General features: G+C 55.2%; 1 protein-coding gene across 1 annotated transcript; it reads right to left on the bottom strand.

The window, feature by feature from the left end:
- Positions 1-2,781: 2,781 nt before the first annotated feature.
- SLC32A1 (solute carrier family 32 member 1) lies at positions 2,782-10,672 on the bottom strand. The gene is made up of 2 exons (XM_024238974.3): positions 10,027-10,672; positions 2,782-7,690 (listed from the first exon to the last, which is right to left on the bottom strand). The coding sequence occupies exons 1-2, from the start codon at positions 10,414-10,416 to the stop codon at positions 6,503-6,505; spliced, it is 1,578 nt and encodes a 525-aa protein (XP_024094742.1). The 5' UTR covers positions 10,417-10,672; the 3' UTR covers positions 2,782-6,502.
- Between the last annotated feature and the right edge of the window lie 3,099 nt (positions 10,673-13,771).

The raw sequence follows: 13,771 nt of genomic DNA, 5'->3' as shown, positions 1-13,771 counted from the left end.
GATATGTGTCCAGAGAAAGAAAATAAATTCTTATCATTTTCTCCATCTTGCAACCTGTCCTTCCTCAATTCCAGGATATCATTCTCTTTATATTCTTCTCCTCCCTGTCAGACTATGTTTTATCAATCTTGACTCCTCATTCTTTTCCTCCTCCTCTTCATTTGCTTGACTTTTATTTTATTTTATTTTATTTTTTGAGTCATAGTCTCGCTCTTGTCCCCCAGGCTGGGAATGCAGTGGTGTGATCTTGGCTCACTGCAACCTCTGCCTCCTGGGTTCAAGCGATTCTCCTGCCTCAGCCTCCCAAGAAGCTGGGACTACAGGTGCATGCCACCATGCTCGGCTAATTTTTGTAGTTTTAGTAGAGACAGGGTTACACCATGTTGGCCAGGCTGGTCTCAAACTCATGACTTCAGGTGATCCACTCTCCTTGGCTGCCCAAAGTGCTGGGATTACAGGCGTGAGCCTCCACATCTGGCCTGCCTGACCTTTAAATACTGCTGTTATCCAAGGTCACTGGTCCAGTGCTTTTTAAATGTTCATCCACTCTCCTGGTTGACCTCATACTTTCTGTGACTTTAGTACTATTAATGTGTTGACAGTTTTTTGAAAATACATTATTTATTTGAACATAATTTATTAAGAACATTCTGTATATCAGGTCTGTGTTAGATAGTGGAGATGCAGTAGGGTGCCAAACAGAATATCTCTGCCCTTGTGGAGTTTCCTATATTTAAAGTTTGTTGCTATGGACCTGTTTATGTTTCCTTCTTTTCTTCCTTTCATCCATGGACCATTTATTGGTCCACCATTCATCTATAATCCATTTTTTTCCTTCACTCACTGATTCATCTATTCATTGGCTCAACCATCCAACCCTTGACCTCAAAACATTTACTAATCCATCTATCTATTCATCCATCCATCCACCACCCTCCAATTGACCAAACCTTCTCAATATTAGTGGTCCCAAGCCAGTGGCACATTGGGAACTTGAAAGAAGGAGGAAGAAGAGGAGGAGGAGGTTGAGGAGGAGGAACAGGAAGAGGAGAAAGGTCTTTCTGAATCTGAATCTAGGGGTTTTGTGGGGAGCAGGAATCTCTAGAAAGCTCCCCATTTGATTCTGATTCACCCAACCTGGCACCTGCCTATGGAAAGATATTTGGGGACCACTATATTACATTAGAAGCACTGTGAATATAGGAGCTTCGTTTAGCTTTCCCTAAAACTAGACCCTAAGAGAAAGATTCAGTTGCAGTCAATTTATGTGGGAGGTGAACCTTGAAAGCAGGGAAAAGAAGAAAAGGAGGGGGAAAAGGCCAAGTAAAGATTGCTTTGATAAACTTGTGGACATCTGAGGTTCAATCCTGTTGGGGACCCTCCAAGATACCTTGTGGAATAGATCTAAAATGGTCCCATCACAGGACAGGAGACAGGCATTTATTGCCAATTGATTGAACACTAGGGGCTGTTAGCTGCCCAACAATTCCAAGTCATGCTCCCAACGAAGCCTAGAAAGCCCTCAGGGAGATGAGGAGAGATGGAGGCACTGGCAGTGGTTCATGTTCCACAGCTTCAGGTAAACTTAGGTGCATCTAGGGAACATAGGGTGGGCACTGACAACTACCAGAGAGGCCATGTCTGTCTTGTTTCCTGTTGCATTCCCACACGTTAGACCTTAGCCTAGTGTGTGGCCTAGAGTGGGTGCTTAACAAATATTTGATAAGTAAATCTTGTTTGACTACCAGACCTTGAAACAGGAACTGAATCACACTAACAATTCCTTTAATTGTGCTCTCCCTTCTAGCTGCACCTCCTTCCCTTCTAGACACCACCAACCCCTCTATAGCATCCTCAGTCTTTTCACCCTGTTTCCATCCCACCCCCAAGAGGGTTGCTGGAAGCTTCTGGAATCGTAAAGCTCCCTCCACCCCACCCGTTATGTGACTCTGCTGGACCATGCTGCTGGGTGTCCCTGGCCAGAGGCCCTGCCCTCACTGTGCCTTCTTGGACTCCACGACTGGCAGAGATGGTGCCCAAAGCATCACTGTGGAACCAGCTATAGTCAGACTCTTGAAAAAACTCAGTCCAATTCTCCAGGGGGCAGAGCTCATCTCCCAGGCCTGGCCTCACATCCAGGACCAGGATTAGCATGAGGCAAGTGAGGCATTTCCTTTGGTAGCAAAATTTAACAGAGTGTGAAAAATCCAGAAAGCAATATAAATAATAGTTTAATGCAATATTTTTTAAAAATCAAAATTAATGCAAAAGTGAACCATAATGTTCAAAATAATATGAACAAAATAACAATATCTGAGGTAAAGAAAGGATGGATATTGCTTTTTTTGCCTTGGTTTCCAATGTGGCTCAGATTAGTGCTGTACTGATGCTGTGCTATCTGAATGTCACTGTTACTTGTCCTGAACGCTTAAAAATTTGGGAGGGGTGGCTGGCCACAGGGGTTCATGCCTATAATCCCAGCACTTTGGGAGGCTAAGGCAGGGGGATTGCTTGAGCCCAGAGTTTGAGACCAGCCTGGGGAACATGATGAGACTCTGTCTCTACAAAAAATTTAAAAATTAGCTGAAAATGGTAGCACATGCCTTGCCTGTGGTGCCAGTTGCTCGAGGGGCTGAGGTGGGAGGATCACTTGAGCCCAGGAGGTCAAGGCTGCAGTGAGCTGTGTTCTCACCACTGCACTCCAGCCTGGGTGACAGACCGAGACCCTGTCTCAAAAATGATAATAATTATTTGGGAGGGAAATATACTGATGTCTGCAACTTTTGAATTTTTTTTTTTTTTAAAGGTAGACTGTTGGATGGATAGATGGCTAGGTATGGGGTAGATACAGTGTTGTAAACTGTTAATCATCCACTCTAGGCGGCAGTGGGTGTGGGTGTATGTATGTTCAGTGTGGAATTCTTTCACCTTTTCTATACATTAGAAATTCTTCATAATCTTGAAAAGGAAAAAACTAAAGAGCTATGAGGACACCCAAGGCTGGCTCTCTGAGGCCAAACAAGTGCAACGAATGAATCCTTGGCTGTCCAGGACTGAGTTCCCCACCACACCCTCACTCATGTCGAGGATGGAGCCCACCTAGGGGCCTGCCCCCTCCTTGACCAAAGCCTCTCTCTGGCTCTTGTCCCAGAAGTCCCCTCCAGAATAGCAAGGCCTGGATCCTCTCCACTTCCTGGATGGCCCCCATGCAGCCTGTTTGGCTCCCTCCCTACCAGGTCTTTAAGTGAGGAACACTCAGTCCCTGGGATAAGACCGTGTCATATAACAAAACATGTTCAATAATAAGCATCTATCCATGTTTGGGGAAAAATGACTAAAAACTTTTGTAATGTTGAGGACCTGAAATAAAGCACTAGAAAGAAGCAATACTTATCAACTAAGCAGGAGGTGGGGTAGGGGGAGACAAGAAGCATTTAGGACTAGGGTGGAGAACCGTCCTTGCGGGCCGGCAGTTTGCGCTCTCACCGCTGGGGGGCGAGGCAGGGCGGTCTTGGGACCGTGCGATCGCGATCCTGGGTTCCTCCCGCGCACGTGGGTCTTGGTGGTTCCAGGTCCTGGCCCCAAGGCAAGGGGCCAGGTACACCTACACACTTATGCTGCGGACCCAGGTGGGGACAGCTTACAGGGTCTGCAGCACGTCCAGCTAGGGTGCCCCGTAAGAACTGATGGGAGCCCTGTGGGGCTGACGCGGATTCCTCCTCTCCTTCTCAATCCGATCCCAGAATGAGCCTTGCCAGAACTATCTGCTCTCTTGGACTTGCACAGCGAGCCCACTGCGAGGAAAGCTGGGACTTCTTCCTTTCAACGTCTACCTTTACGCTTTAGTGATGGTGGAGGTGGGGGTAGATGGGTGGGGGAGATGAGAAGTGCAGAGACGGGTGCCATCCACTCCTCCTCATTTCTCTCAGTAGCCTGGATGCGAGTCCGGGGATCGGTGTCCTACCGACCAGGGTTTCGGGTTTCCCCTGGGCGTCCAGGGTGCTAGTTCTCTTGCCCCGGCCACCCTCAGGATTCGTCCCCTTGGACAAGAGACGCTGCAAGCTGAGCACAAAACCTGGAGCCAGGATCAGTGGAGTGGATCCAGGCGAGCCCGCAGAGTTGGAGCCGCTATCCGGAGCATGCCTAGTGTCTCCTTCGACCTTTTAAAGACGGGAAGGACAGAGATGGTGCAGCGTGACGCTCCCACCTTCCCTTCCGCCATAGAAGTCCGGGATTTTTCTGAAGGCGACACACTGACTCGGAGAGCACCCCAGGGTCCGTGGACCCGCTGAGAAGCCTTGGGAGTTGGGGCGGGGGATGAACAATCAGCTCCCCACCCCACCCCTCGGCCCCAGGCCGGGGAGACGTCAGCGGTCATGGGAAGACGAGAAACTGAGGACCCTTCAGCCAGTCCCGGATCCTGAACGCGCGACAATAGTGACACCGGGCAATTAGGCCGAAGGTAGCGGACCTCTCAGATGGCCCGTTTAAAGCATTAGAGCCACAGTGAAGGCTGAGGACACCGGGTCCTATCCCTCCTCCCTTCCCACTCCAGTTCTGTGGCCGCAGAACCAGGCTGATGCGAGGTCACCTCTGTCGCAGGCGCTTTAGGGAGCACACCCACTCGGATGCTCTGCACACACGCACACACACTTACCAAGGTTCTCACAACACACGATGCAGCCTGCCCCACCCCACACGCATATCTTCACCTAGCCTCTCACACGCCCCTGACAAGCGGGCGGGAAGCAACACACACCCTACTTGGGCATTCTCCCTGGCTTCTTTCCTGTGCACCATTCGCACCTGGAGAAGTCATTCCTGACGAAGCCTCTGCCTCCGTGGTGAGAGCGGACTCCGGAACCCACCCAGCCGACTTGCACTCCCAGCTCCCACCCAGAAAGTCTGACTCTGACCTTTCCCAACAGTCCCTGGACTGGCCCTCCTGGAGGCAGTGCAGGTGCTGCGCCTGGAGTGGGATCAGCACAAAAAAAGACTAGATCTTTCTGGTAATTCAGGCAAACACTTTACCAGACAGGCTGCGCAGGATAGGGGGAGACTGGGACCCTACAGCTTGAGGCTGTTGAATCTAGATTCAGATCTCTTTGCTGTGGCTGTGCAAACCCCACCTTGGATTGCAGGGCAGGGTTCTCCTGGGTGGGAGATGCCTCCTGCCAGGCCAGATTGGCTCGTGGCTCTGGGGACCTGGTGAAAGGCACAGCCCACTTCTGACTTCCTTTATAGCCCTCTTCACAATCTGAAGTCACGTTGTGGATTCCTGCCTGTCCTTGTTTATTGCCTGTCTCCACCTCACTAGACTGTAAGCTCCAGGAGGGCAAGGCTGAGTTTCTTTCTCCAGGTTTCCAACACTGCCCCAGCCCTGATTGGCTGTTTATAAATATTTGTTGAACAAATTTATAAAGTTCTGGTACATAGAAAGCTCCCCCTGTCCCTCTCTGTTTTGAGGTTGGAAGTTGAGAGCTTCCACCAAATTCTCAGATGGACCCGCCCCCGGGGGAGAGATTCGAACAAACCTCGACCTGGCAGCTGAGGGGGCCGCTACAGCACTCTCCGTCTTCAGCTTCTTCCTCACACCTGAGGAGCCTCCTCGCCGCCAACTAATCTTTGTACTCCCTGGAGCCCTCCCCGGACCCTTTCACCACAGCTGCTCACCATCTCCGGTTTAAGCCGGCAGGAGCCAGTTCCCACGCCTCCCAGCGCCAGGGGATCCCGGCTGGTACGAACACACAAACCCGACACCGGGCCGCGCAAGCCTTTGTCTCTTCTTTATTTGCGGATATAATTATGTACCGCACTCTAAATTAGAGAAGATTTTTTCTGATATACATTTCATCTTATTCACCACGAGCACACCACACGCACAGTAGAACAGTTCCACACCTGATAAATTGCACAAGATGAGAGTTTAGATTCCTGAAAACCGGCAGGCAAGCTGGCCCCGCCGCGGCTTCTCGCCTCCCGGCTTCGTTGAAGGAAATCGCCCACCCAAAATGGATTTCCCAGTCAGCCTTTCCCGCTGCAGGGTTGAAACGTCTCCGGAATGGGAAGCGCTCTTGCTGGAAATGGCTGGACGCTGTAGATTCCGAGCACTGGATGGATGTGAAATGTCCCCCCAAGGTCAAGTTGCCACGCCTGCGAGCTGCGCCCCCTCTCCCTCCCTTCCCAACCCCCTCGATGACTGGAACCAAAGTGTCGGGGCCCCACTTGGAAGGACAGAGAACCCTGCCCGCAAATGCACCCCGCCTCCCCCCAAAACCAGGGTGTTGTGGAAAAGAAAGGACAACAGAAACGCAGACGCGATGGATCGTGAATCCCTATCCCCTCCCATCCCCCCCATCCCCGAATAATCAGAAACTAGGAACCAGAGATGTTTAAAGCTTGGCTTCCCAAGCGCGGCGGCAGGGCGCACTGGGCTGTTGGGGGCGGGGTGAGGGGAGAAGGGAGAGAGGGCAGAAGCACGGCGGGGGCTCGCCCTTGCGCCCTAGTCCTCCGCGTTGGTTCGGTAGGCCTCGATGAGGCCCTCGAGGGAGTGCACGAAGCCGGACACGCTGCAGATGCCGCCGATGACGAAGATGGCGACGTCGAAGAAGACTTGGTGCCACAGCAGCTTGCGCCAGAGCAGGCGCAAGTGAAAGAGGCTGGGCAGCAAGAAACAGAGGCCGGCGCCCGTGAGGCTGCCGGTGAGGCCCATGAGCAGCGCGAAGTGCGGCACATAAATGGCCATGAGCAGCGTGAAGACTACGAGCGCGCAGCGCAGCGTCAGCCCCCAGGACTTCAGGCGCCCGTCGCCGCTGTAGCAGGCCGGGAAAAAGGCGCGGCTACCTTCCTGGAAGAGCGACTTCTCTAGCACCTCGACAGCGGCAAAGAATGGCAGAGGATAGGACAACAGCGCCTTGGCCACCAGAAAGATGTTGACCACGGCGCGGATGGAGCCCGGCAGGTTATCCGTGATGACTTCCTTGGTCTCGTCGGCCCAGGTGAGGTAGGCGACGAGCGCGAAGAGGCCCTTGAGCACGCAGGCTGCGATGTGCGTCCAGTTCATCATGCAGTGGAACTCGCTGGGCTGCTGCATATTGCCCTCTAGCGAAGGCAGGAAGATCTGCGACGTGTAGCTGAACACGATGATGCCAATGGAGATGGGGAACTTCTTGACGTCGATGTAGAACTTGACCTTCTCCCAGGCCCAGTCGCGCGCCCGCGATAGACAGTAGGCTATGACCAGGATATTGATGACGAAGTGGGCCAGAGTGCACAGCAGACTGAACTTGGACACGGCCTTGAGGTTCTTAAGGAAGGCGCAAGGCAGCAGCACGGCCGTGGCGATAATGGACCAGGACTTCTGCGACACGGGCAGCCCCGGGAAGCTGTTGTACATGAGGTTGCCACTCACCACCACGTACAGGATGCACGTCATCACCAGCTCGATGATCTGCGCTACGTTCACCACTCGGCCGCCCAGCGTTGGGAAGCGCGGAGCGCAGCAGGCGTTGGCTATGGCCACGTACGAGTCCCGCACGCGCACCACCTCGCCGTCTTCATTCTCCTCGTACAGGCAAGCGATGAGGATCTTGCCGGTGTAGCAGCACACAACGGCGGCGAAGATGATGAGAAACAACCCCAGGTAGCCGCCGTGCAGGATGGCGTAGGGTAGGCCCAGCACGAACATGCCCTGTGGGGCGGAGAGGCAACCAGACGCGGACGCTCAGCGAACTTGGCAACAGATGAGGGGCCCAGGGGGCGTGGCTTAACGCTGTGGCCCGAAGGGGGCGCTAAGGACACTGAGAATTGGGTCTGAGCCGCCGGGGAGGAGAGGTTAAGAGCAGGCTGCGGGGTGGATGTAGGGGAGCTAATAGTGAGCCTGGGTGTCGAGCCAGAGATGGAGAGGGAGGGATGTATGGACGGATCTGAGAAGGAAAGGTGCGCTAATGGCTGGAGATGGCGAGAGGGCTAGGGTGGGAGAGGGCTGAGAATAGGAAGAAGCCACAAGAGGGAAGGGAGATACTTCGGGATGGTTTCTGGGGACAGGACCAGAATGAGGAGTTGGGGGAGGAGATGAGAAGGGACAGGAGGGAGGGTGGTCGGAAAGGGGCGCTAAGAAAGGTAGCGAGCTGGGCCTGGGCCACTGGAAAGAGTGGGCACGGGATTTGTGGTGGGGCTGGAGTGGGGCACGGGAGCTAAAGAGGGAAACTCGGGCGTCTCAGGCTCAAACCAGAGGAGGAAACGTTAAAGGCGGCAGTTGTGAGGCGAAAAGGAGGTAGGGTAGAGAGGGAGAGGGGCTGAAGGTGGGGCAAAGCCCCTGGGAGGCAAGAACAGAGACAATGTGAAGACGCTTGGGGAGCAGGGCGCGGGGAGGAGGAAGCAGGGCTGGAAATTGAGAGTCTTAGGACAAGGCTGGAGTTAGAGTGAGGCGAGGGCGAGACCTAAGGAAGGGGACTAAGTGGAGGCTGCGGAGGCAAAAGCAGGAGGAGGAGCTTGGCAGGAAGGCGCCAGGGAGGCCAGAAAGCCGAACTGAGCAAGAGTCTAGAACCAGAAGCTTCAGGGTCGGGCAGACAGGGCTGTAGGGTTTAGAATCCACATGGGGACTAAGAGCTAACGAAATCCAGGGTCCTGGAGGACTACGAGCCTCCTGCCTCCTGCCCTGGCCTCCCTTGGGGCCTATCAAACGGAGCCTTGAAAGACGCCCCGGGAAGTCGCGGGGGACAGCGAAGGCGGGAGCAGCCCCGGGTCCGTGATCCAGCAAGGCCGTCTCGCCGGGCCCCGGAGCGGAAAGCGCCTTGGGTCGGGCCATCTGGTGTGCAGGGTCCGGTGGAGTCCTGCTGACCCCGATACATGCAGCAACCCCTGGGAGGCCTCTGCTCCCAGAAAACCTGCCTTCCGTAGCCCCAGTGATAGTGCGCTCCAGGGACGCCGCGGGGCCAGGCTGTAAGGGTCCGGGGGTGCCTAGAGCTGAAGTCTCCTTTGGCCCAGAAAGCCGCGGCCTGCCAGCCCCTGCTAGCTCGGAGGTCGTTGCCAAGACTCCAAACCTGCTCCCTATGGAGGAGTCCTGCGCCGCCTGGTGGGGAGTGGGGGGGTTGGGAATAAGGGGAGAGGGCCTAGAGAGCAGGGGCCATTCTTAGCCTCTGGAGAGGGCTTCGCCAGGGTCACACGGGGAGGAGCTGGCCGCCTCTTTGCGGTGCAGCCGGGATTTCGGGCGAGAGGGGCGAGTCTGTGCACAGGTAATGCCGGATTATTGCGGACTAAATGTGCTTGTGTGCGAGCATGTGTGTGCGTTCGTGTGTGTATACCTGTATGTCTCCAACAGGGCCGCACCTGAGGGAGCAGGCTGGTTCCTGTCTGCATGCGTCTGTGCATGTGTGTGCGCATATGTTCAAACGAGTATTCGTGTGTTTGGCATGTGCAGGTATATGCTTTTGTGTGTGGAGATGTAGGGGTGTACGCAGGTGCATTTGGGGATAGTGCTGTAGTCTATATATAGATGCATGTCGCGTGCGCCTGTGCCTGCGCGTTTGTTCGTGGGAAAGGGGGCTGTGGGCATGTGGTGTGCCTGCCTATGTAGGTGTGCGTGTCTATGCTTGTGTGCGGGGGGAAGAGACTCCGACCTCAGCGATTTCCCCTTCTTTCCTCCCAAAAATGCAGCTGTGAATCCGTTCCAGAGTTCAAGACCAAACCGTGCCCTCCAATCCTGATTTTCTTTCTTTCTCATCCCTTCCCGCTCCCTCCCCCCATTTCCTTCACTTTTGCAGTGTCTCCGGACAGGTGTCTCAGACCGAACCTCAGCTTAGCGGTCTTGCAGCTGGTGCCGTGGGAGGGAGCGTGGGTTAGGGCGGGAGACACCGCCTGGGGGCGTAGGTCCCCGCGCAGGGCTGGGAGGGATGGAGAAAGGGAGATTCCTGGGTACAGGAGGGGGTCTCGAGGCCGAGATCACCGGGTGACTGTCCGGGGCAGAGCCCGGCACGCTGAGCTGGGAGGGGGGAGGGCAGGTAGAACTGGGAATCCCGCGCTCACCTGGATGGCGTTGGTCACGTTCCAGCCTGCCTCCCACGCCGTGATTTTGGGCTTGTCGTGGCCCCCGAACTCGCCACCACCTCCCACCTGGTCCTTGGAGCCCGAGGGCGGCAGAGGAGCTCCGCTGCCTCGCTGATAATGGATGTCTCCCTCGACGGGCGCTTCAGCGCCCTCGTCCCCGCAGGGCTCTCCCTCGGCTTTCAGGATGTCCATCTGCAGGCCCTGGCGGTGCTCAAAGTCGAGGTCGTCGCAATGCGCGAAGCCCACCGCCTCCTCATCCGTGGCCGCCTGAAAACCCATCCTGGCGAACATGCCGCTCATCTTGGCCTGGGACTTGTTGGACACGGACGTGGCCACGTTGGATAGCTTGCTGCGGAGCAAGGTGGCCATGGCGGCGGTGGGGACAGCGGAAAGGACAGAAGGACCCGAGGATGCGGGGAACGCGATGCAAGACGGCGAGGGCTGGGGGGCGCAAAGTCGCTATCTCCGCTTGCTCTCCGCGCGGCGCCCCGGGGCTCTCTGGCTCATGACCCTCGCAGCTGGCGTTCGAGGCTCTCTCAGGGCTGGACCGGGCAAGCTGGCAGCAGGTCTGGCGGAGCGGCGGCGGCGGCGGTGGTGGCTAGTGCACTGCGGAGCTGCCGCGGGGCGCGGGCTGGGCTGCGGAGGGCGGCGGTGGCGGCGGCGGCGGCGGCGGCGGCGGCAGCGGCGTCAGAGCAGCTACGCGAAGCTGGCGCGGCGCCCCCACCCGTGCTCGGCCCAATACGCTCCCGCCCCTCGGAATCAGGCGGTGCGGGGGTGGGGGGCTGGATAGAGGAAATACCCGGAGGCAGGGGACGGGAGGAAGGGGCTAGAAGAGAAAGGGGGCGCCGAGGGATTCAGACGTGAGCTGGGGGCAGAAGAAGGGCGCCTTTGGGAAGGAGGCGGGAGGGAGCGCGTGAAAGAGGGAGCGCCGAGGGCAGGGGAGGTGGGGGGGCGAAGTGCTGCATTTCTAGGGGAGGTGCTAAGCTCGCATCCTGGCTCTTCCCACCTCGCCGCCGCAGGGTGGGAGGGGGCCGGCGTGGGTTGATGCTCTCAGTCTCCCGCCCCCGGACCACCCCCTCCAGAGTCCGGGAGCTGTGCAGCCCCAGATCCTCTGGCTAAGGACTGGTCTGGGCGCCCCGAAAGCCCGCAGGACTGAGTTGTCAGTCTCTCGAGGAGCGGGTCGTCTAGAACTCAGTCTGTTTCCCTGGCACCCATTCTTCGCTCGTAAACCCGGCCGCGAGTCCCCCTTGAAGGTAGAAGTGGCTGGCATGGATCGCTCCCAAGGAAGCTCAGCCTCAGGCTCAGTCACCCGAGTTCTCTCTGCCCGTCCAGGGACGCCGCGAGGGAAGCGATTGTGCGGATCGCTCGCCACCAGCCGCTCTCCAAATGCGTGCAGAATGGAGGCGAAAGGTTGGCTTTTCTCTTTATTTTCGTTTGGGGGATCTGGAAGAAGGCAGGACTCTATGAGGACACCTCTCGGCAGCCTCCTAGCGGGTCTGCGAATGCCCACGCCGAGAGGGGCGCAGACCGGGCCAGGCGCGGAGGAAAGAAGGGCTCGCGGCGCTGCAAGGCCGAGGAAGCCGAGGCTCGCGGTGCGCTGGGGCCCTGCTCCGACGGCCGCCTCCAGGCGGTGAGAGCCTGGGCTGTTTGTGTTGATTGGGGTACGGGTGTGTGAGCGCGAGTAAGGGAGAGACCCAGAGACAAAGACCGATGGTGTATCAGACTCTGCTTGAGGCTGGATCAGTGTGGCCTCTGAGAATGAGGTTTGGTAACCCCGTGTGTTCTGTGTCTGTGTGGTTTTGTGCGCATTCGAGTGTGTGTGCCAGAACTAGCGTGTTGGATTGCGTATGTGTTCCCAAATGGGGTTGCCTGCGTTCGTGCCTGTGTGAGTCCGTTTGTAGTAGTCTCCGTGAGGGTCCGCTGCTCTGAATGGGTCCCTGCGTAAGTCCCCAGCTGAGGTCCTGGCCAGACTCCTCATGAGCAGTAAACTGCAGGGCTCCACCTGGCAGTCCCAGCCTGAATGGAGAAGTAGCGGCTGTGACTGGAAGTGGGGGCGGGGGCGGATGGAAAAACCGAAGGAAACAAAAAAGGAAGCAGCTCCCCATCTCCCCTCTCCCGAGGCCCTTTCTCCCTGGGAACCCCAGTCCACTCCTTCTCTGCAGTATATCTAGATTAGCTCACGTCAGCGCACAAGTAGGGCGGCCCGAGGGCTTTGGCCAGAGAGTTGGAGCTGCCAGGACAAGACAGGCTTCCCTCTCTACACCCTCCTGCCTCCTGCCACCTCCTCCCAGCCCAAGCACCTCCCAGTCTCCCGGAGGAGGCTTCTCTCCAGATAGGGAACCTCCACCACATTGGACAGAGATGCTCCTAACCTCTCCCCAGGTACCCCCTTAATTTCCCCAGAAGCTCTGGAAAGCCCCTAGCTCCTGCCTGGTGGAAACCAAGACAGAAATCCTCTTCTTAGCCTCCAGCTACTAAGACCAAAAAACAAAACAAAACAAAGCAAAACAAAAAACAAAACAAAAAAAGACCCCTCCATAGAACCATCCTCCAAATACAGACACTCCAAGTCATGACAGGACCCAGAACAAAGACAAGAAAGAGATTCTTCCTCCAAACACAGAGATCCTCTCCTCCAAGGAGGCTTCTAAATAGAAGCGATCCCCCATCTGAAATTTGCCCTATACAGAGACCCTCGGCCCACCCCAATTCTCAGATACAGGAAAGAGAGAGAGAGAATTTTCTCTACAGATTCCTATAGACAAAGATCTCCACATCCTAATTGCCATCCTCTCCCCTTCTGTTTCTGGTGAAATTCTTTGGCCCACATGAGATGATCTGGGCAGAGGCTGGGTCTTTGTAGGATTCCCCAGTGCCTCCTCTACACCATTACACCCAGACCTTAGGATGGCCACTGATGCCTTCTCTGACAAGTGAGTCTAAAGTGGGCTGTGATGTTTTTTCATCAGTGAGAGATGGGGTCATTTACTCCTTCATTCAGTGAACCTTTTCTCAGCCCTTCCTGTGCATGTGATTCTGTTCTGGCTATTCCAGGAATTGTCAAGATGACACAAGCATAGTCTCTTCCTATACTCCCCACTCCAATTCTTGGGTCTAGGAGGGACCCTAGAAAGCCCTGAGTCCAATTTTCCCTTCTGCAATGTTTAAATCTCCCCCAAACATCCCAACAGAACCTCACATTTATCCTAGTTTTACAGACAAGCAAACTCAGGCCTGAGCAAGGAAGTGTTCTGCCCAAGGTCACACAGAATCCAGGTTAAAGCCAGGCTAGAACCCCCAGGAATCATAAGGCTCTTTCCAGCATGACTTGCCCTGTACTACTTCGTCTTGTCCTTACATCCTTTCTCCCTGGTTGTTGTTTGGTATTTGGCCACCTCATTGTCCAAAGAGATGAAATTCAAAATCAGATTCTAGTCCCCCTGGCTATAATTAGATGCCAGCAGTTGGGAAAGGAACTCCCATATTTCCCTCTTTTCCTGCTGTTTGTAATAAATGCCGCTTCCCAGGCTGAAGGCAGGTGTGGCAAGCTCTCAAACAACTCACACTTTATTGAATAATTCTACCCCATCACATACTAATTCTATGACATTGACTACCTCCTTGACTTCTCCTAGCTTCCATTTCCTCATCTCTAAAATGTGAAAATAAGAATAAGAGCCTCATAGAATTATTGAGAAAAAATTCAATGAGATCTCGTATATGA

This window comes from Pongo abelii, chromosome 21, assembly GCF_028885655.2.
Source record: "Pongo abelii isolate AG06213 chromosome 21, NHGRI_mPonAbe1-v2.0_pri, whole genome shotgun sequence".
Lineage (NCBI taxonomy): Eukaryota > Metazoa > Chordata > Mammalia > Primates > Hominidae > Pongo > Pongo abelii.
Note: the sequence above shows the minus strand (reverse complement) of the source record. Positions and strands in the feature narration are given on the sequence as shown.